The following is a 24,318-nucleotide window of genomic DNA, read 5'->3' as shown; positions in this document are numbered from 1 at the left end:
GGACAAAACGAAAACGGTCCTAATCCGCATGTTTCAGTTCTAATCTATGGCAGGCTCTGATACCACATGTTGGCCACGAAAATGGCACGCCCAGGATCACCATAATTAGAAACCGGAACACGATAATGGAGAAATTGTAGATTCGTGTACCTGGTTTGGAATCCATCGAACTTGACGCGGAATTTGCGACGATTTCCGAACACGAACTCAAATGCTTCTCCCCTATCCCTTCGTTAGAACACTGGCCTAATGAGATTGCCACTCACGAGAAGAAAGTTCTCTCTAAATCCGTATGTGAGTCAAATTGTGCATCATCGGGTTAGGGGAGGGACTTGAGCGCTATTTATAGAGTCTTCGACCACGGGCCCTCATTACGGGCCGGGCCGTACTCGGCCACACCAGCCAATTGCATATTAGACTTATTAAGAACCCATATATCTTACCTTTATTAGACCAAACTAATTCAGTTAATTTCAATTAATGAAGCCCACATTAGGAAATTCTTACATCTTACGCTCTCATTCTCAGGCTACATCGAGACTAATAAAATTCCTCGGACTTGATAAACTTAAGTATATCTCACTAACAGCAGTGGATAGCACCCATAATATATTGCTTTCTGATCAAGGTATTGAATAGATAAGTTAAACTCGGCATGTTAGAACTACAAGAAGCTCAAGGTACAAAGATATTTGGAGTGATTTTTACCATAAGAAGTAAATTATCTGTCAAAGCCTTCCTGTTGTGGCATTACATCTGCCAACAGTCGCTCCAATCGAAAAGAAGCAGAGCAAGCAGCCTAATGACGGACTCCTGGAGTTTACGGAAGAGTCGCTCTTTTACGAAAAAACACAATTTACAAACAAGCTAAAGATCACAAATAAGATGCTGGCTGGCTACCGAAGCCATCATTTGAAACTAACCATATGACAAAAAGAAGTTTGGAACACAGACAACTTATGGGCAACAAGTTAATTAATTTGAACAAGACCCAATCGATCCCTGATTTTGCTCAGCATGGTGTGGCCATAGTTTGCCATTCCTGAGGACTCCATGGTCCACAATAGACAACGATGTTTTTCTCATCAAAGAGGCTACTGAGTCACGGCCAACCCGCATACTGTTCAACATTACTACGGGTTTTCCAAATTGACTGATGGTTCGATGTGTGATGAGAGTGAAGTAGAGTAGAAAGCCTATGGCATTCTTCAAAGATGATGTCTTGCTTTGTTTAGTATCTTGTGAGCCTTGTTTCTTCATGCCATTTATTGGACGGTTGTGGGAAGTTGCAAAATTGTATCTTGCAAGAGCTGCTACAAGAATCTCTTGTTTCTTTTTCTTCAATTCACTGCTTGGCCAGTATCCCGCTACCGTACTAATATGCAGTACTGAGAATGTGAACAGACAACGAGCACTCCTGAAGAACATCTTTCTGTACTATCCATGGATATCGTAACCGTCAACTTCGGAAACCAAAGGCAACATTAAGAGACACATAATAAACGTATATACACAAGCGTAACCTTCTGCTTGAAGATGACATGCTTGCAACGCCAAAAGAGGCATCATTTCTTGCACTCAGAGCGAGGCATTTGCCCAAAACCGAAGGCCTCCAGACCAGACCTCCCATTGAGACCGTTGCAGATCTGAGGGGAGATTGGAAAGATCTGCCCTCAAGTTCAAAACGGCCATTGCCTCTTCAATCGAAGGCCTATGGCTAACATCGGGATGAGCAAACCAAAGCCCCGTGATCATCAAGGCCTTCACCTGTTTCTTGTCGAAATCTCTGCTGAGCTTCGAGTCCTCAGGCAACTTCCCCTACTCATATTGCTCCCGAATCCACTCAACAAGGTGGCCTTGGTCTTCGATGACTCTTCTCCCGCATTCTATTTCCAAAAGGACGACTCCAAAACTGTAGACATTCGATTCCTTAATTGCCTCACCCCGTTCGATAGTATTCCAGAGCCACGTAACCTGGTTTTCCTATCTCTTCGGTTGCTTTTGGCCCTCCAGTGTGGTCAACCAACCTAGCCAAGCCGAAATCTCCCAATTTGGCCTCAAACCTTTTATTGAGCATGATGTTGCTGGATTTGATATCTCTGTGGATCACGCATTGATTACATTGTTTGTGCAGGTAGTGCACCGCCGAGGCTAATCCTAGAGCGATGTTGTACTTCCTTTCCCATGTCAGCAAGGGTCTGCCTTTAAATAGATGATCCTCCAAGCTACCTCCTCTCATAAATTCGTAAACCAGGACGAATTCATTCGCCTTGTGACAATAACCTATAAGTTGCACCAAGTTTCTGTGCCTAAGTTGGCTTAATGACTTCACCTCGGATATATACTCCTTTATCCCTTGGTGTGAACCAGATTTTATTTTCTTTACAGCGAGCAGTGTGCGAGCGCGTCCTATGTGCCCTTTGTACGCTATCCCGAAACCCCCTTCTCCCAGAATTCTGTCACGTGAAAAAGAATCAGTCGCGATCATCAACTCTTCACAGGAGAACTTGGTTCCACTCAACTTTTCGAACTCTTCGGTTAATTTTGCGCTGCGGTTGCCTTCTTCTCCACCTCTCTCTGTCTCTGGACAGGAGACTTTTGACCTATAATTTACCAAAGCAACAATGGTCACCACCAATACGACGACACCGCACAGTAGCGACTTCAACCAAGAGTCGGTAATCTTTTCCACCAAAAGCTGTGAGCCGAAGCGTAATTCCGATGTCTGGGCAAAGCGATACTCAAATGCAGATTCAGGGGGAGCTATGACACAAACACCCACCACCTCTGGCAAATACGCACTTGAGCTGCGTGCGTCGTAGTGACGACTGACTTCATTACTGGAATTCCCATCATTATCCCTCCAGACCACGCTCAAAACTTTTCGCACACGGGTTGTACGTAATATTAGCAACCGACCCGTCCTTCATGACTTTGACGATCTCCCTTCGGACATCGGCCATGGACCAGGGGTCGTTTGAATCTTTACCGACACATGGAACGTCCGCACTCCACGTATTCTTGACAAGGTCAACGTTAACTGCAACACAATCGCTGTTGGGACGAGCTACATGGCCCTGAGAAGCATCAATAGAAAGGAAAGGGTTGCTGGAAGTGTTTGCCTGTTTACAGTCGGTACACCCATTAGTGCAAGGCGCCACAAACACGGAGGTGGACTTGCCCCACCGATGCAGTTTCCCCAAATCCACAGCTGTACTGTAATAAGGACCGACAAATATGGCGAGTGCATCGCCGAAAGGGTTTCCCTGTCGAGAGTCGGTGCTGGCCGTATACTGGGTAGCGCAATCCACCACATCCCCCGTGGCCTTGTCCCAAAAAATGCACTTTGCTGGAATACGTAGCTGGGCCGCTGATGCCGTTGAGTCTTCCATTTGGCTGGCTTGGGCTGAGGTTAGGAGGCCGCTCAGAAGCATTCCCCTGAATGGCTAAGCGCTTGGGGATCGCAAAGCCATATGGGAACATGAAACATGGATTGTCAAAGTGTAGAGTGGAAGCAGCTGAGAAGGGTTTGAGCAGATAGATCATCAAGACAAGTAGTACTAACGTGGGGGTGGGTGGTTGAGGCTGATCTTTATGTCCTCCAAAGCTTTTCATGTTGGATGTTCTAAATTTCTGGCAGATCTGGACACCGCCTGGGAGCTCAAAGCGGCCCGCGCGGCTCATCCTCATTCTCAGCGCTCAGCTCAGAAAAAGTGATGGCCGCTGTGCGTCAGAATCAATAACGAAAGAAAAGATAAAGTGCACTCCCTGGGCGAGGCTCAGTCAATTTGAAAGCAAATTAAAACGCGTTAAAAAGTCTTTCTATTGTCAAAAAGTGTCAAAAAGACCTTTTTTTTTTCAAAGAAAGTCTTTTCTGTAACACCCCTAATTTATATTATATAATATTATCCGTTTTGGGTTCACTGACCCTCACGACTTTAAAACGTGTTGCACAAATATAATTACCCAAGCCTTATAAGCCAGTCCAGGACTCCCCCTAGACGATGTGAGACAAGAGAGGCTCCCCTCCCTTTCATGTGCATGTCCGAGGACCGAGACGCGAACGCATTGCCAACCGCCACCTGGGCCATCACACTCTCTACCCCTTACGGGCACAGCGCCCTCACAATGGCCTCACACGCAGTCGCGAGTCGGCTTTGATCCCATTTGTACACCCCGGGTTTATACTATGTAATATTGTCTGCTTTGAATCCACTGACCCTCACGATTTTAAAACGCGTTATACAAATATAGAACTAGAAGCCTTATAAGCCAGTCCAGGACTCCCCCCAGGCGATGTGGGATAAGAGAGGCTCGCCCTCCCTTCTCTGCGCACGTCCAAGGACCAAGGCGCGGACGCGCCGCCATCCCTTCTCCCCGCGTACCGTCTCTTGAGCCGTCATACTCTCCACCTCTTACAGGCACAACGCCATCACTGTGGCCCCACACGTGATCGAGAGTCGGCTCTGATTCAGATAAGCATGCTTTGCCTTGTAATGGATAACAAAAGCAAGCGAATTGTTACATTTGATACCAGAAATATATCTTAAGGTTCTCGAGGAGCGATTTTAACAAGGAGATAAAGATGGTCATTATTATCTAAGTCTGACTCTAAGGGAGTAAATCAAGCTAGACAAGGAGTATGTTGCCAAAGATATCAAATTTGGTGGTCGAGGCGCGTGCCGTGATGCTTGAGGGTGTGGAAGACCTAGAATATGCTATGAAGGTCACTATGGGCTTGATAGGTCATAATGTGGTGATTGAGTAAAGCTTTGTTACGCCAAAGGTGATAAAGTACAATATTACACAGTATAGACCTGGAGTGTTATATTTTGATTGCGTGATTGGGCTGTGGATTAGAAATAATGAGATAAGTGTATTGAAAGCTTTAAAACTTGTTGCGAAATTACAATTGAGTCCTATAACTTTTAAAAAGTTTAATCAAGTTCTAAAACTTATCAAATTGGTGCATCCGAGTCATTCCGTTAATTCCGTCTAATTTGACTAACGAAAAATGCTGACTTGACTTTTTTTAAAATATTTTCTTTCTCCATCTAATTAGCATGTTTTATCACCACCTAATCGTCATGTTGTTTTCATCGATAATTTCCCATTTAATAGGTTCTAAGGCTTTGCTTTAGTTTGGAGATGTGAACAGATATTCACCATACAATCATGCGAATGGACAACGGAGAGAGAAAAACGATTTTAATGGAGACATGTCGTCTTGTCTGAAGGATTACAAGTTGAAGAAAATACCAAAGTGTCGGAGGTCATAATGGTTAAGTCTCCCTCGATCAAAGAGGCAATGTGTTCAATCTAGTGCCTACCCTGCTAAGCATTTACGGCTGGCTTACGGCTGGACATCGTCGAAATTCGTCTCCTTCTTACTTGGAATCATGACCAATTAAGTTAAGCATGAGTAAAATGTACCGGGACAAGTTATGGCCAGTGTCCAGTCTTTAATACCCGTTCTTCTCGTACGAAATGATTAGATCATTATTTCTATCCAGACATTCGAGAAAAAACAAATCGGAAACACAGAGACAGAGCAGACAAAGCAGAGGGAAAGAGAGATTTTTGATTGAGCCTGTCAGATTGGCTGGCAACGACCAACCTCCGCCACGCCATTTCCAGCCAAGCCAACGGCCCCGCGCGCCCTGCACGTGCCCTCCCGCCACGCGTCTCCGTCGACTCACTCTTCACCAGCACTGGCGTCGGCAGTGGGCCAAGCGGGATGGGCTTTGGTTTTCTACTTCTTGGAATTGAGGCCAGTCTCAATTTTTGCTGACTTGGATATTCCACGACATGAGTTTTCGGCGACCAGAAGATCCAGAATCATCAAACATCGCTATACTAGTCACCTTCATTATCCACGAGTTGCCCTTAAAGCCATTTTCATAAATTGTTTCACAATGGCAAACAAATTAATATGTAGAAGGAGAGGATGAAACTAGCATATTACTTTAGGTACTTGCAGTAATTTTCCTTAAAAGTGAAAAACTATGATTATACATCTATAAAATGAAAAATTATGATTAGATAATTAAATAAGTGAGCTCTGAAAAAAATAAGAAGAAAGATACAGTGCCTCGATGATGTCTATTACCAAGAGTAGTGTTGTACGGTAGTTAAAATATTTATTTAGATTAAATCATGTCAAATAGTGTCATTTCAAAAGGGATCTCGAGTTGCAATCGGAATATCACTCTTACGAATGGAAATGAAGTGTGCAAGCAAAATAAGCAATTACCAAAATGAGCTACTAAGCCAAATGCATCTAGACCAGAACTTTGACTCAATTATATGTTGAAACTTGGCATCTTCAAGGGCAGTTTGGGAGGCTTTGCCATCAAGTTCAAAACGGCCATTGCCGCTTCAATCGAAGGCCGAGACTCAATGGGATGAGTACACCACAGCCCCACAATCATCAAGGCCTCCGCCTGTTTCTTGTCAAAATTCTTGCAGAGCCTCTCATCCACTGCGTGGAGCAACTTCTTTGGCCCATATTTCTTCCAAACCCACTCTACAAGGTTTTGTGGGTCTCGTCCTCGGTCGACAGCTATTCTTCCACATCCTATTTCCAAAAGGACCACTCCAAAACTGTAGATGTCAGATTCCTTACTTGCCCTACCCGTTTTAAAGTATTCCGGAGCCAAGTAACCTAGTGTTCCTTTCACTTCGGTCGTGTTTGGCCCTCTAGTGTGGCCAACTAGCTTAGCCAAGCCGAAATCTCCCAATTTGGCCACGAATTTTTTATTGAGCATGACATTGCTAGATTTGATATCCCTGTGGATCACGCATCGACGAAATTGTTTGTGCAGGTAATGCAGCGCCGAGGCTAATCCCAGAGCGATGTTGTACCTCCTTTTCCATGTCAACAAGGGTTTGTTTTCAAACAGGTGATCCGCCAAGCTACCTTGTCTCATGAATTCGTAAACCAGGACGAATTTATTCGCCTCGTGACAATAGCCTTTAAGTTGCACCAAGTGTCTGTGCCCAAGTTGGCTCAACGATTTCACCTCGCATATAAACTCCTCTCTCCCTTGGCAGGAACCAGATCTTATTTTCTTCACAGCGACCGGTGTGCGATCTTTACCTATGTGCCCTTTGTACACGATCCCGAAACCTCCTTCTCCCAATTTCTGGTCAGTTGCAAAAGAATTGGTCGCGATCCTCAACTCTGCATAGGAGAACTTCTTGGGCCCACATGAGTTTGCCAACTCTTCCGTCGTGCTATCGTTGCCTTCTTCTCCACCTCTCCCGGTTGTCGTAGGTGCTTTACCTCCCACTGGCGTATCGTTGCTCATGGGAGGACGGGCAACTTCTGACCAATCACGTACCCAATCAACAGCGTTCGTTCCCAATACGATCAATCCAAACACGGTCATGGCAGGCAATCCCACCCAGAGCAGTAGCCAGAAGCTAAGCAATGCCAACCCCGAGAGCAGTCGCCAGAAACTAAGCAATGCCATCCAGAGCAGTCGCCAGAAGCCAAATTTATAAAGGAGGATGATGGGAAGCACCAATGCAGCAACAATGGCAGCCGCGGCACCAACATCATCGCCTCTGGCAAACATGAACACATCAACAGTCACCAACTAATTCTAAAGCTACTCTCAGTAGAATGTCTCATGAGAAACCAAGTGTCTTCTTTTGGCCACAACCAAGAGGAAAGTTCACATGGCTTTGATGGCATCACAAAAAAAAAACACTTCATCCATGTCTAATTGTCTATGATCACCCATAAGGTCAAAAGTTAGCTTCAGAAACGCGCGCAATATCGAAACTTGAGGACCAAATCTCACATAGAAAGGTCAAATGGTTTAGACTCTCTGAAACTTTGGGGTCAATAGTCCATGTAGTAATCGTAGGATTAAGTGTCCGTTATCCTCTAAAAAGACCCATTAACTTCCACGGCAAGACCTCGCTTCATTGGCCGCAATCATATAAATCACCTTATGACTATTGGTGTCATAGGCACCACAACAGGGCAACCTTAACTTACTAAAAATGCCAATTACCCCTAAACTAAGGGCCCTTAATGACCTTGTTCAAGTCCTTCAAATTTTCAGTATGAATATAGAAAGTGCACAAGCAGGAGTCAAAAGAAGGCTAAGAAAACAAGAGTTTGAGTGCTTCGAGGGGACGAGGAATAAAGAGATTACCTCCGAGTGGAATCGAGCCTCCGGGACTGATGCGTGGGGTCACCGGTGGCCTGGCGAATCTGAGAGGATCGGCGATGCGTCGGCGTTGAGGTCGAGTCATCGACATTGTCATCGACATTGTCAGCGACGCCTCGGCATCGAGTTTGTTGATGTCGAGGCATCAACAATGTCGAAGAGGATCTTGCTGTAGTCGGGGAGGAAGGTTAGAGTATAAGAATGAGATGAGAGACAGACACGGCAAGACTAATGAAGAAAAAGAGTCAAAAAGAACTTATCTATGATTAGGGCTGCTAAGGAGAATAACGATTCACCAAGAACTAACTCAATTTAGGATCAATTTCTTCCCCAAAATTAAATTGACCAAAATCGATTAACCCTATCAACAACCAGCAATATATTCCAGGAATGCAACCTCAAAATGAGTAAATGTAATGTTGGAATATCAAAGAAATAAAAGTAACAGCGATACCAAGATTTTACGTGAAAAACCCAATGCATAAAAAATCACAAATCACTCAAAAGCTTTCACTAATTATCAAGAATAGATGATACACAAAAGTTCTTCTCTAGTCACACGCTCAAGATTCAACATCAACAATACGACAGTACTTCGAGCAAGAACTCTAACCGTGATTGGATAAAAGGAAAGACAATTTGGAGAAGATTTTCAACGAATAAAACCGATCAACTCGTACGCCTCAATCTCACGAACAATATACTGAAATTTGAGCCAATTCTGACAACATTTGGCCTTTGAATCTAGACCAAAAGCCGTAGCCCCTTCTGCTTTCTTCTCCGCGCGTTCCTCTGTGAACGCGACAGAGGAACGCGCTCTCTCTCTTCTTCTCCACTTGCTCTCCATGAAACAGCCCTCCCTTTTTATTCTTTTGACTTCCTGGCCTCCTTTTCTTCTTTTTTTAGCACGTCAGCTGGGCCGCACAAAGAAAAAGGACCCAGCCAACAAGCGGTGAACCGGTTCGGTCCTGGTTCCATCCCTGTTCCATCCTGAAACCGGCCTTGAAATTGAGAATAGGTAACTAGACAGGTCCCATTGTGAACCGGTTTTGAACCGGCTGAGTAAAGCTAGTTCGCGTCTTCCCCGGGTTACTCACCCCTTCTCTATTGAGAGTTGATGCTGAACGTAAATCAGTTAGCCATAACCACTGGATTCCCCGTCGCCTCATCCCAAAGATGCACTTTCCAGGAATACGTAGCTCCGCCGCTGATGTCATTGAGGCTCCTGTTCGGGTGGCTTAGGCTGAGATATAGGTAAGTAGACGGTACATAGGTATTCCTTGAATGTCTTACGAGCTTGAGGCTCTCAGAGCCAAAGGATGGGAAATTGAAATATGTGTTGTCAAAAGAGGATGGCTGGGTTTTGAGCAGAGAGATCATCAAGGCTAGTACTAATGTGGATGGGGGCGCTTGAGGCTGATCTTTATGTCTTCCAAAGCTTTTCATATCGGGTGTTCATAACTTTTGCAGATTCGGTCACCGCCTGCGAGCTCAGAGCGCCGTGTGGAGCCGCGTGGGCAGGTTAACATCTTCATTATTCTCACTGCTCGGCTTTGAAAAAACTGAAAAAATGGTGCGTGCACCAAAAACCGGTGGCCAAAGTGACAATCCCGGTGGTGGGGTTCCATTGGAAACACAAATTGGCTCGACGAACGGCGTGCTGCTAAGAAAGACAACAGAATGTGGTTGATGGTCGGCTGTAATGTCTGGTTCATTCTACTGGGTGGTGGATTAAAAAATAATTAAGGGCATCATCACACGAAACCAAGTAAATTTATTTTTTTGTCCCATGATCCCCCACTATTATAAATATAATGATATGACATACACGTGTATTTAAATCGGTAATATTATAATGAGTTGAGTTTTTCTATGTCTTATTTATCAATGTGAAAATGGGAAAATTACAAAAATAATCATAAATCTTTTATATTTATATCAATTCAGATCTAACTCTTTTGACGAACACTGAAAACAAAGGAATGTGCTTGTCAAGTGGAGCATGAGCTTGCGATGACACCAGAAGGACAGCTTACAACAATGACAATAGAAGGCTGCTGATGAAGATGACAAAGAATAATGGTTGGCGAGAGACGTGGACAGACCCGCAGTGGAGAGAACTCGTGACTCTGGTCGATAGTGATTGTCGTGGTGAAGTTACAACTGCGAGATTAGACAGCAACAGGAGCCATGCGATGGTTGACGGCTACGGCAATCGAGGTGAGGCGCCGAGCGAGCAATTGTCTTCATGGACGGAGTAGTTGTCTTGTTATTCTCTCTCTATTGCTAGCCGCACTGTGAGAGTCACGGTGGTTGCTTGACCAAGCGAAGGTTGTGTGACAATCGCAACTCTGGTCACGTAAGCTAAGAGAATGGCCACTTGATTCGACAAAATATATTACAAATATCATCATTATCTTATTACTCCTTTTCCATCCGACAAAAAAATTCAAATGACCAATTGCAGCTTATAAAAATAATTGGTTTTCGAGAATTGGATTGTGGAGCACTAACTTATCTTGGTAATAATTCATTTTTTAGTTGATATATCTATACATTCAAAATATACAAATATGTGAATTAATTAAGTTTCAGGCTCCCGCATATTTAAGAGGGATGTATTTGAGATTCTTATTTGGAATCCAAACCGGATTGAGGACAGGCTCGATCTTTATTTAGGATTGACCATTTTCGATGAAATAGAGTCAACCGTCCTAAATCCACCTCATTGCAATCCTAACAAATATGAATTAGAAAGATTGCACGCATTTTAAGCTAGAGGAATATGAATAAGGTACAAATCTATTCGAGCATAATTGTCCCAAAAGTTCAAAACGTATTGTATGAAGGCCAATTCAATTCTAAACTTTTCAATTGTAATAATTTGATCTCAAAACTTTTGATAATTTGCCAATGTAGTTTTTCCAACCAATTTTGGCCAAAAATCACTTACGTGGACACCGGTCGTCCTACGTGGTATGGTCAACGCTAATGTAGATAATATTTGCAATTTTTAAAAAAAAATTTAGAATGGTGACACTTAACGGTGGAAAAAATAAATAAATAAAATTAAAATTAATTTAAAAAAAAAATTAAAAAATATTGTAAAATTTTTCATGTCAGCACTGACCGTGCTATACAAGACGTCTAGCACCCACATCTATGATTTTCGGCCAAAATTAGCAGGAAGGACTATATTGGAAAATCGACAAAAGGTTTATGACTAAATTAGCACAATTGAAAGGTTTAAGATTGAATTGGCCATCGTACAATAGGTTTTGAACTTTTTGGACAATTTTCCGAATCTGTTTGTATGAGACAACTTTAAGTCCAAGCAGCAACAATGTATGAAAAATTGTTCCAAAGGGCAAGATAAATATTTTATAACTATTAGTTTCAAAAGATATAAAATGAGATAAATCCATTTCATAAATTGTAGTTCATATAATTTTATGATGATTTCACATATTATACCTTGAAATGTTTCGTCAATGATATAAAATAAAACACATTATTGACAATGCATGTGATCATAATTACATGTCACAAATTGTTTACTTTGATAAGTTATTGCATTAATATGTAGGCGTAGTGGCCATGATCATTAAGGTTTTCCGTTGAGGTAAGCGTAACCTAAAACTAAATAACCTTTTGGAAGCTTATCATATGTTAAGAGGCCACAACTTTTTTGTGACCGGAAGAGCAAGTTATCCAGTGAATAGCAAGCCGTCGCTCTCCAAAACTTTATGGGAGCGTATTGCTCTCATTTCTCCACAAAATAATCATTAGAATTAATATCACAAAAAATCTTAAATTAATATATTTATAATAAATTTATTTTAAGCTAATTTTTTAGTACAAAAAACTTTAAATTGTTATATTTATAACAATTTTACTCTATATTAGTTTCCATTAAATTTTATCGTCAAATTTTTGAGTTTGATAACATGTGGCAATTGACGAGTATATCAGTTTAGGGTTTTACCCTCTGTTTGTCACATATTTACTAATTTGTGATTTTTTGTGGTATTAATCCAATTTAATAGAGGGTAAATTTGTTATCAATGTACCGGTTTGAGATTTTTTATAGTAAAAAAATTAATTTATGATAAATTTATTAGAGGTATATCAGTTTGGAATTTTTTATGGTGAAAAATTAAATTAGGGTAATTTTATTACATATATATTAGTTTTGGATTTGTTTTAGTATTAACTTTAATTATTATTAAAAGACTGCCTGATTGACCCGTACGACTTTTACGTAAGCGCTTACGCATTCGCTGGTCCCATCACAAGGTTTTTCTAATTCCAGTCTGTGAGAGGCTTCGGAATGTACTTTAATTATTATTAAAAGACTGCCTGAATTTTTTTTTGGTCAAACGACTGCCTGGTTGACCCGTATGACTTTTGCGTAAGCGCTTACGCATTCGCTGGTCCCATCAATATACAAGCAGCTGACAAGAGGAGCTTTACAATTAATTAATCGAGAATGCTTGTCGTCTTTAGCGAAGCAAAAGACAGCAAGGGATAAAAAAAAAAAAAAAAGGAGGAGGAGAACTCTACAGATCTTTTAGCAGGATGATCGAATTGCACCCGCATGATTTACAAAGTCGAACCCCTGTTCATTAGGAAGCCTCGTGCCTTCACCGCTAGCTTAAACTTTATAAATCGGTTTCTGCTCATATGAATTTCGCGGGCATCTAATCTCATCCTCTACTATGCATTTCTATCGATGTTTCTCGCAAAAAAAGAGCAAAGAGGGTGCAAAACGCAACTCAAAAACTCAAATTCTTATTTGTTCATGTTCGCTCGTCATTAGAAATCGTATTGAGATTTTGGGTCTATCGCGAATCCGGTTTTTCCGTCAAATACTTTTCGATCAAACTCGTCCGAATCATCTTAAGGCTCGCCGGGTCCAACCGGCCCGGCCTAGCCTATGAGTACGTCTACGTAGCTACTAATTATTGCTTTATGGCTAATGATCTTTTCGAGAGAGAAAGTATGGAATGGCAACAAACGTCCGGTCTCTCTCTCGCTCTCTCTGTCATCCACTTCAGGGAATTTGTGGACTTTGCGGCATCAAGTCGTTTTAAATTCACTACATGAATTAATTAATCATAATACCTACTACATACCACCTACATAACTGAATGACCGCGACATTATTCTATTTCGCTTTCGCCATCAGTTAGTAATTTTCTCCATAGAAGAAGGTACAAGAGCAGAACAGCCAATGGTTGCGGAAAAGTAGCTTGTGCGGTGAATCAAAGATATTCTACTAGAAACCAAATTCTTTTGATGCATATAAATTCTGATCTAACCATCCACGCGACTTAACTTATAATGTTTTCTTTGGCGAGTCAGTAGCCACAGGCTAACTCTTGATAGCTTACTATATAATCGCGCTAAAAATTAAGTGAGATTTTGCGATGGTAATGCTGTGAAAAAGCTACTTGTAATTGGTTATGTGGGAGTTGTTGTAAAGAAAACAAATTTGCTGTATTTCTAGAGGGAAGAAAATTCAAATTACTAAGGTGCGAAAATTATAAACGTTAAATTTTGACCAATTCACTTTGGGGAGATTTGCTTGAGTGCTCTCATTCATTTTTAACTAGAGGTGGCAATATTGACCTCAAATCCATTTTAAACTCGCATTTGGTAATTTCGCTTTATTTTGCTAATGCACTTCATTTTGTTTATATGAGTCTCTCTTGAAACGACACTATTCGACTAATTTAGCCTATATAATTATTTTAAGTACCGTACAACATAACTACTAGTAATGAATGAGAAAGGCTGTGTTTTGGGAAAAATTACCAAAACAGTCATAAACCTATTGTAAATGTGCCAATCCAATCATAAATATTTTTTTGTCAATCCAGTCCTAAACTTTTTGCATTTGTGTCAATTGAGTCCATCCGGTCAATTTTGGATAGCCGGCACTGACATGGACGCCAATCGTCCTACGTTGCGCGGACAGCGCTAACGTGAATAATTTTTTAATAATATTTGAATATTTTTTTGAATTATTTATTTTTATTTTTCCCTTCTTTTTTCCTTTCTTTTTTTTTTTTTTCTTCCTTTCATCTTGATCCTCTAGTAGGTCGCCGAAACTAGAGGCAAGGATCGCCCTCGCAGGCCACTAGCGAGGCTCAACCTTGCTGTCGCTGGGTGAGGTACTCACCCGGCGTCTGCCTCTTTCGTTGAGTGTTCCCACAAGATTACAATTTGACCAGCGATTTTCATTCCTCGTGCTTGTTGTGGAGGAAGTGACGAAATGTATCCCATCATGGCCCAACTCCAGCATAGTATTCACACATGTAATCTGATATGACGTTTCATTTTGTTCTTTTTTTTCGGCAACTGCTGCTAGTCAAGTCTTCAAATTGCTAAGAGGGACATCAAGAAAACTAATGAATTTATGTTCTCTGGTTGAAGAACGTTCAAGAAATCAGCTACAATCTTCTCATGGTTGTTAATCTGTGATCTGTCGTTAATCTAGAAGTACATATTGGGTCCTTTGACATTTCAAAATCTTGGAAAGGGTGGCCAAGGTTAGGTCTTTAGGATGGAGTGGTATGAACCACTCCAGCTTTTGTCAGGTATTGGTTAGGTGGGTAAACGGTTCGGTTTGATTTGATTTTTCAACAAAATCGAACCGAATCAAATCATTAAGGGTGTACTTTTGAACCGAATCGAATCTTGCTTGAACCGAATATGAATCGAACCGAAAAACTAATTTGGTTCGGTTTGATTTTCGGCTTCTTCTTTTCTTTCTTTCTTCTTTTTTTTTTGCTTTTTATTCACGGCTCAGCTTCTTCTATTCCCAGAGCTTGGCCGAGGCGGCAATTACAAACACGATGTGCCGGAGCGCCGTCCTTTGCTCCGATTCTGCGAGGGCCGTGCTGCTGCAGAGCTCAATCTATCAATTAGAGTTGGAAAATTTCTCACAGAAGAGAGAGAGAGGAGGAATGAGAGGGTTTCTTCTTCAGGAGTTCAAGAATGGCGCCGATTTTGCAGAGCTCAACCTTGGGTCGAGAAATAGTAGAAATTCCCTTCCGTTTCCTTCTCCCCTTTTGTGGGTTTCATGTTTCTCTTCGTTTAAGTTCTGTTACTGCTTGGTCAAAGTACCATATGTGTTTTTTTTTTTTTTTTTTTTTATCTTTGGTCTCTTGCAATCACCAGTCAAACGAAGCAAGTGAAGGACGTGGCTGACCACGACGAGGTGATAAAGATGAGCAAGCAAAAGAAAACGGAGGATTCGAGTGACAGCCGATGAAGAAGAGAGTTGCAGAAATAGAGAGAGAAAGAGACAGTAAAAGAGATGCGTTAGAGAGAGAAATGACTGCCCATTCTAGTTTTAGTTTTAGCCCTTTTATAAGGTTATTTTCAGTTCGGTTCGGAGTTCCGTTTCGAACTTCGATCAGAACTGAACTGAAATAAACCGAATTAAAAAACAAAAATGGTTAGTTTTGATTATTCAAACTGAAAATCGAACCAAATCGAAATGCACAAAATTTTTGACTCGGTTCGTATCTCGGTTCAATTTTTCGGTTTGATTTTGACATTCCTAGTATTGGTATGTATTCTTTATTGGGAAAAGTTGTACAGCTATGTGAATCTACTATCATGCGTACTTATCCACATAGGCCACCTAAATCGTGTCCTTAGCCCACGAACCACGAATTCATGGAATACCCCCTTTGATTTTGCGGGCCATGGAGCCAGAGTCCGGAAGGGTGGCACGTACATGAGATTGTTTGCACGAGATGAACAGAGAAATCGATTTGGTTAATGCTTGGTCCGCGCGCGTACACGTCCGTCAATAGCTGGGTGAGCAACGTCACGGCGCTCGCAAATGGATTACGTATTCGATCCAAATACCGATAGTGTCAAGACAACGCGCACGAGAGGAGAGGGCGGTGGGAAACGGAAAGCGCCTCGTGGTTTCGTTGCTTGTGACAGTGTAAAAAGGGCCCCACGTGCTGTTGAAAAACCTGATTCAGCACAAATGATTGTAGACGAGGAACCGAGTGAAAAGGATCCAACCACGTGCGCACACGCGAAAAATATCAAAGCCCTGCGCACGACAATAATTGATGGCCGCCCCTTTTGCAAATGGACAATGGTGGGCATTGCAGGTGGGGTGGGCCTCACCGGGAAAATCCCAAGAAAGCAACATGGAAAGTCTGGTCCCCTGTGCTCTGCCGCAGGGCTTGGCTTTTTGGATGCACGTTGTTGAGCAAGGAAGGGAAAGGGCCGAAGTTTTAATAATTTAATTTTTTTTAAAAATTCCAAAATTTTTATTTTTTCTAAAAATTAGGAAAAGCTTTAAAAAAATAGATTTATGTGAAAATCTTTTGATAAAAAAAATCATACTCAAAATGAAACAAGCTTTTAAGGCTTTCCAATAGGGTTTTGAATATTCTTAGAGATAAGTGCTAGGTCATTGTTTGCGTATTTCTATCTCGATTATTACTTGTTTGCGCACTTTCAATAAATTGATTGATGTTTCCCTTTAAGTTGTGCTATTATGACTCATGATTTGCAAGAAGGCTGCTAGTTGATTAATTAGTGGAATCAAGTCCCCAAATTCATTGAATCTATGGTTCGTAAAAGTAAAGTAATTCTTTCATGCTTTACTTGTGTATCTAATCGATTTACCGAAAACTAATTAGTGGCGACTCTTAAATAAAATTGATTTGCATGTTAATAATTTGAGCCTAAGTCGTGAATTGATATAGACTTGAAAGAGTTCGAGTTAGATTTAAACTTAGTAATCAATTAGCCAATCCTTAGTTGGCACACCGTTCGGGAAGGTCGTGACAACGTGGACACTAAAAAATTATGTGCACCATCCAAAGGACATATGAAAATACTTTCCTTTTTCTCTCTTTGCCAAAGACATGAGAAACTACTTAAAACATGCATTTACCATCTTTTGAACTGCTATCTTCATTTCTGTATAATATTGCGGCTCGTCCCTTTCGCATGATGACGGACATAACCATTTTATTTTTATTCTATTCTCATCAACTATTTCACTACTTGGTTCAAAATTTTAGGAATATTATTCCCTGTTCCTTTCACCCCAATGGCAACAAAGATTCCCATGCAGTAGCTCATTTTTTGTGATGGCTCATTTCGCCATCGCAATTCATTTCGTTCATAAGAGTAAAATCTCAATAGCAACTCGAGATCCCTCTTGAAATGACACTATTCGACGTGATCTAATCTAAATAAATATTTTAAGTACCGTACAACATTACTATCAGTAATGACTAAGAAGGCGAGTACAATAGCTTTTCGAGAATGACCTCTATTTCGGTGATTTTCACATACATCACACTTAAATAGCATCATTTTCGAAAAATAAATATAGACATCATTTAGGCATATTTTTTTTTCTTTTTACAGAGCGAGGCATTTGCATAAAGCCAAACGCATCTAAGACCAGACCTTCGGGTTAATTATATGCTGAAACTCGGCATCTTTGAGGGGAGTTTGGGAGGTTTTGCCTTCAAGTTCAAAACAGCCATTGCCTCTTCAATCGAAGGCCGAGACCCAGCAATGGGATGAGCACACCACAGCCCCACCATCATCAAGGCCTCTGCCTGTTTCTTGTTGAAGTCCTTGCCGAGCCTCTGGTCCACAGTAAGGAGAAAATTCCTGCGCCGGCCCCTCCACCGATAATGCTTCCAAACCCACTGAAAAAGGCCTAGGCCTTGCTCAGCTAGTTCCAAGTCGAAAACTCTTCTCCCACATACTATTTCCAGGAGGACCACTCCGAAACTGTAGATGTCGGATTCTTTACTTGTCTTGCCCGTTTGATAGCATTTCGGAGCCAAGTAACTCGGCGTTCCTTTCACTAGGGTTGAGTTTAGCCCTCTGGTGTGGTCAACTAGCCTAGCCAAGCCGAAATCTCCCAATTTGGCCACAAACTTCTGATCGAGTATGATATTGCTAGATTTGATATCCCTATGGATCACACATTGATGACATTGTTTGTGCAGGTAATGCATGTTGAGCGTCAGAGGCACGGCAACAATATTGATTTGATGGAAGAAATTTTTGAAGGTGAAACGATCGCAATTCGCGCCTTTCTATTGCATGTCTTAATTACAAAAGAAATAGACTATATATAGACCATAGTTTGATTCGAAATAGGAAACCTCTTTCTAGGAAACCTATTCTAATTAGGAAATATAATTGACTTAGGAAACTTTCCTAAAATATAACTAGAAACAATATCTCACAATATCTATCAAAATATGGAAATACGAACAGACTCAAAAAGGAAACAAGTACTAACAAATTTGGTTTAATTTCTAACACTCCCCCCTAAACCAAATTCTCTTCCATCGATCATTCCAAGCAGGCTCTTGAACTTTCGAAAAGCATCGATCTTGAGAGGTTTAGTAAAAATATCTCGCTACTTGATCTCCGGTCTTCACATGCAATACTTCAACTTCATTCTCTTTAACTTTGTTCTCGGATGAAGTGATATCGAACATCGATATGTTTACTTCGTTCATGAAAAACTGGATTTTTCGCCAAAGCAATAGCAGAAACATTATCAACAAAAATCTCCGTTGCTTTCTTCTGCTCCATAAGAATATCTTTGAGTAGTCTTCTCAACCATATTGCATGACAAACGCATGAAGATGCAGCTACATATTCAGCTTCACATGTCGACAGAGTAACACTTGATTGCTTCTTTGATGACCACGTGAAAGCAGTGTCGCACAAGAAAAATACAAATCCCGTGGTGCTTTTTCGATCGTCGATATCTCCACCATAATCACTATCCGAATAAGCTCTAAGTTTAAAAGATTCAGAGCAATAATAGTGTAAACCATGAGAAATAGTACCTTTGATGTACTGAAGTATTCTCTTTGCAGCTTTAAGATGAGATGATTTCGGCTTCTCCATGTATCGACTAACAATTCCAACACTATACATAATATCCGGTCTCGTGCATGTCAAGTATCTCAAACTTCCAATCAAGCTTCTATAATATATCGAATCAACATCGGCACCATCATCAAACTTCGAAAGCTTGGTTCCACACTCCATTGGTGTATTGACCGACATACAGTTCTTCATGTTGAATTTTTCAAGGATATTTTCTGCATATCCTTTTTGGGAAATAAAAATCCCATCGGCACTTTGCTTCACTTCGATACCAAGGAAATAATTCATGAGACCATTATCGGTCATCTCAAATTCTTTCACCATCGATGCCTTAAAAGCATCAATCATCGCCGAATTATTTCCCGTAAAAACAAGATCATCAACATATAAACAAAGAGTAGAATATCACATTTTTCTTGCTTCAAATAGAGTGCATGCTCGTATGGACATTGAGAGAATCCATTCGCCTTGAAATATGCATCAATTCTGGAATTCCATGCTCTCGGTGCTTGTTTAAGCCCATATAGAGCTTTCTTCAACCTTAGCACTTTGCCTTCATAACCTTTCACAACAAACCCCTCGGGTTGTTCGACATAAATTTCTTCTTCAAGGATGCCATTCAAGAATGCTGATTTGACATCCATTTGATAAATCCGCCAATTATTTTGAGCAGCAATGGAAATAATCAATCTAATCGTTTTCATGCGGATGACAGGGGCAAAAATTTCATCATAGTCGATTCTGGCTTTTTGCTTGTACCCCTTCGCTACTAATCTAGCTTTGTACCTTGTTACTTCACCTTTCTCATTCTTCTTGGTCTTGTACACCATTTAACACCAATTGATTTCTTGTCCTTCGGAAGATTAGCAAGCTCCCATGTTTGATTTTTCTCGATGGCTTCAATTTCTTCGTTCATGGCTTTCCTCCACTTTTCTTCTTTGGCCGCATCATCATAAGCAAGTGGTTCATAATCTGCAAGAAGACATATAAGATGAAGCTCTTCGGTAACTTCGTAAATTTCAGACAATCTTCTTGATCTTGGCACTAGCGGTTCATCGACACTATTTGAAGAGGATGGTGTTGATGAACTTGAATAAGATGTTGGAGAAGAAGGTGAAGGTTGATCTTTCAACTCTATTTGATCGGAATCATCACGAACATTCGCTTCTTCTTTTAGATTTTCTTCCCACATTCCATCTTCATCGAACTTGACATCTCTACTTACATACACTTTCAAAGTGTTAGGGTCAAATAATCGATAGGCTTTGGATGATGAATCATACCCGATAAAGATGAGCTTTTTGCTCTTGTCTTCAAGTTTCAATCTTTTTTTATCCAGGACATGAGCATATGCAATGTTCCCAAAAATTCTCAAGTGCGAAACACTTGGTGTTCTCCCGGTCCATGCCTCTTGTGGAGTTACGCCTTCAAGTCCATATGTTGGACATCTATTTTGAAGATAGACGGCACACGAAACAGCTTCTGCCCAAAATTCCTTGGACAAATTTTTGCTCTTCAACATGCTTCGAACCATATCAAGAATGGTTCTATTTTTCCGTTCAGCCACACCTTTTTGTTGAGGAGAATACGGGGCCGTCAAGAAACGCCAAATACCATGATTTTCACAGAATTTGTTGAATATGGCTGAGGTGAATTCTCCACCACGATCAGTCCTCAAAGCCTTGATAAAATAGCCGCTTTCCTTTTCAGCCAGGTTCTTGAATTGTTTGAAAATATCAAGCACTTCTGTCTTTTCTTTCAAAAAATACACCCAAGTTTTCCGAGTAAAATCATCAATAAAAGTAACAAAATATCGATGATTACCATATGAGTGAGGATTGATCGGGCCATACAAATCAGAATGAATCAACTCAAGTGGCTTCTTCGCTCGATAAGTCGCCTCCTTCGGAAAGCTAGTTCTGGAATGCTTGCCGATAACACATCCTTCACATAATTGATCGGGATGATCAATATGTGGTAAGCCATAAACCATCTTCTTGCGAGAAAGCAAATTGAGTCCGCCAAAATTGAGATGGCCAAACCTCAAATGTCACAACCATGAAGGATCATATACGCATGTCTTTAGACATCGAGACATCTCACTCTTTATATTAAGAATAAACATCCTGTTCTTCGACATCTTCACATTTGCAATCAATTTATTATTCCGATCTCTCAACATAAGATTAAGATCTCTCATATGAACAGTATAACCTTTCTCCAGAAATTGTCCCAAACTCAAGATATTGCTTGACATTTTTGGAACATAATAAACATTAATAATAAACTGACGTGCACCATTCTTTAAGCGAATCAAAATTGTACCTTTCCCTTCAACAAGAATTTTAGAGTTATCACCGAATGAGACATTCCCTTTAATTGTCTCATTTAACTCGGCAAACATCTCCTTTCTCCTACACATGTGATTACTTGCGCCGGTATCCAAATACCACGTATCGCTTTGACCTTCTTCATCTTCTTTGAATGCCAATAAGAGAACTTGATCATCATTATTTACCAAGTTCGCCTTTCCGTCTGGTCTGCTACTTTCTTTATTCCAGCAGTTAGAAGCATAATGGCCAAGTTTATTACAATGATAACATCGGATTTTAGATTTGACCTTCTTCATCTTCTTTGAATGCCAATAAGAGAACTTGATCATCATTATTTACCAAGTTCGCCTTTTCGTCTGGTCTGCTACTTTCTTTATTCCAGCAGTTAGAAGCATAATGGCCAAGTTTATTGCAATGATAACATCGGATTTTAGATTTATCATACCATTGGCTTGTCGAGTTCTTTCCTCTTCCACGAACACCTCTTTGGTACTGGTATCCTCCATCAATTTGAGCAGGATCTCCTCTGCTTCATCCGCGACCTCTTCCTCGAAAGTGACCTCGGCCACGACCTCGATCACGATCTTGATTTGTCCCGCGATTTTGTACGGGATCTCTTCTTTGCTCCTTTTCATCTCGTATGGTTAACTACGTTTGGAGAACTTCCTCCACCGGTTCAATCTTTTTCTTTCTAAACCTTTCTTCATGGGCTTGTAATGAACCCATAAGTTCATCGACCGTCATGGCATCCAAGTCTTTGGATTCTTCGATTGCAACCGCAATATAATCATACTTCTTGTCTAAGGACCGAAGTATTTTCTCAACAACACGAACATCAGAAACTTCTTCTCCATTTCTTTTCATCTGATTAACAATTGCCAAAATTCTCGTGAAATAATCAGCAATCGATTCAGATTCTTTCATACGAATTACCTCGAATTCGCCTCTCAAGGTTTGAAGGCGAATCTTCTGAACTTTCTAAACTCATTGATGTGTGTTTTTGAAGAATCTCCCATGCCTCTTTAGCAGTAGTGGCGTTCGAAACTTTTTCGAACATGGAATCATCTAACGCTTGATAGATGATCGACAGGGCATATTGATCTTTCGTTCGAGCCTTCTCCAAGGCATTCCTCTGATTCTGGTTCAACGTGGCTTCATCCTCTGGCTCATCATAGCTAGTGTTAACAAATTCTCACACACCGTAGGCGCCGAGTAGAGCTTTCATTCTAACAGCCCAGTTACCATAATTTTCTTTGGTAAGACGAGGGTATTGAAGAGGAAGCTGATTGTTCGTTGAGGCCATGATCACGAACCGTAAGCTCTGATACCAATTTGTTGAGCGTCAGAGGCGCTGCAACAATATTGATTTGATGGAGAAATTTTTTAAGGTGAAACGATCGCAATTCGTGCCTTTCTATTGCATGTCTCAATTACAAAAGAAATAGACTATATATAGACCATAGTTTGATTCGAAATAGGAAATCTCTTTCTGGGAAACCTATTCTAATTAGGAAATCTAATTGACTTAGGAAACTTTCCTAAAATATAACTAGAAACAATATCTCACAATATCTATCAAAATATGGAAATACGAACAGACTCAAAAAGGAAACAAGTACTAACAAATTTGGTTTAATTTCTAACAATGCAGCACCGAGGCTAATCCAGAGTGATGTTGTACCTCCTTTCCCATGTCAATAGGGGTCTGCATTTAAACAGATGATCCTCTAAGCTACCTCCTCCAATGAATTCGTAAACCAGGGCGAAGTTTTTTGCCTCGTGACAATATTCTATAAGTTGCACCAAGTTTCTGTGCCTAAGTTGGCTTAATGACTTCACCTCGGATATATACTCCTTTATCCCTTGGCGCGAATCAGGGTTTATTGTCTTTACAGCGACTCGTGTGTGAGTGCGAGCGCCTCCTAGGTGCCCCTCGTACATGATCCCGAAACCTCCTCTTCACAGAATCCTGTCATCTGCAAAGGAATCGGTCGCGGTCATCAACTTTTTATAGGAGAACTTCTTGGGTCCACTCAGCTTTTGGTTAATTTCGCGCTATAATCGCCTTCTTTTGCACCTCTCCCGGTTGTCTTAGGTGCATTATTTCCCACTGGCATATCATTGCTCAGGTAAGGAGGACAGGGGATTTTTGACGTATCAAGTGCCAAAGCAACAACGATCAATCCAGCGATGGCTGTGGTAAGCAATGACCCCGGGGGCTGTGGCTCGGAGCTAAATACATATGGAACTCCATAGGCAGCTCCGAACACAACAACAACACAATCGACTATGGCAAACATGAATACATCAACAATCAGCAACAAATTCTAATGCTAACCTCAGTAGAATGTCTCGTGAGAAACCAAGTGTCTTTTTTTTATCACAACCAAGAGGAAGTTTACATGGCTCAGATGGCACCACAAAGAAAAACTTCATCCATGTCTAATTGTCTATGGTGACCCATAAGGTCAAATGTTAGCTTCAGAAATGTGTGCAGTATCGAAACTTGAGGACCAAATCTCACATAGAAAGGTCAAATGGTTTAGACTCTCAAACTTCGGTGTCAATAGTCCATGTAGTAATCGTAGAATTAAGTGTCCGTCATCAGCTTCTCTCAAAAGGCTTGATCCTCTAAAAAGACCCAATAACTTCTACGGCGAGACCTCGCTTTATTGGTCGCAATCATATAAATCACCTTATGACTATCGGTGTCATATGGACCACAACAAGGCAACCTTAACTTACAAGAAATGCCAATTACCCCTAAACTAAGGGCCTTCGTTGACCTTGTTCAAGTCCTCGTCAATTTTTCAGTATGAATATGGAAAGTGCACAAGCAGGAGTCAAAAGAAGGCTCAGAAAAAAGAGTTCGAGTGCTTTGAGGGGAC

At 41.0% G+C, this 24,318-nt stretch overlaps 1 protein-coding gene, 1 long non-coding RNA gene and 2 pseudogenes across 2 annotated transcripts; 1 reads left to right on the top strand and 3 right to left on the bottom strand.

Annotated features, from left to right (window-relative positions):
* Window positions 1-1,578: 1,578 nt before the first annotated feature.
* LOC115694461 (L-type lectin-domain containing receptor kinase IX.1-like) lies at window positions 1,579-3,615 on the bottom strand (annotated as a pseudogene).
* Window positions 3,616-6,302: 2,687 nt separating this feature from the next.
* LOC115694467 (L-type lectin-domain containing receptor kinase IX.1-like) lies at window positions 6,303-8,278 on the bottom strand. Its single transcript, XM_056317770.1, has 2 exons — window positions 8,169-8,278; window positions 6,303-7,569 (listed from the first exon to the last, which is right to left on the bottom strand). The coding sequence occupies exon 2, from the start codon at window positions 7,473-7,475 to the stop codon at window positions 6,303-6,305; it is 1,173 nt and encodes a 390-aa protein (XP_056173745.1). The 5' UTR covers window positions 7,476-7,569; window positions 8,169-8,278.
* Window positions 8,279-14,430: 6,152 nt separating this feature from the next.
* On the top strand, window positions 14,431-15,330 carry LOC130139877 (uncharacterized). Its single transcript, XR_008817926.1, has 2 exons — window positions 14,431-14,737; window positions 15,014-15,330. It is a non-coding gene; the product is annotated as an uncharacterized LOC130139877 (long non-coding RNA).
* A 2,318-nt stretch (window positions 15,331-17,648) lies between these two features.
* On the bottom strand, window positions 17,649-23,601 carry LOC115694470 (L-type lectin-domain containing receptor kinase IX.2-like; annotated as a pseudogene).
* Window positions 23,602-24,318: the final 717 nt, after the last annotated feature.

This window comes from Syzygium oleosum, unplaced genomic scaffold (assembly GCF_021117445.2).
Source record: "Syzygium oleosum isolate NSW1041296 unplaced genomic scaffold, Sole_v2.1 Sole_v2.14, whole genome shotgun sequence".
NCBI lineage: Eukaryota > Viridiplantae > Streptophyta > Magnoliopsida > Myrtales > Myrtaceae > Syzygium > Syzygium oleosum.
This window is presented reverse-complemented; position numbering and strand designations above follow the sequence as displayed.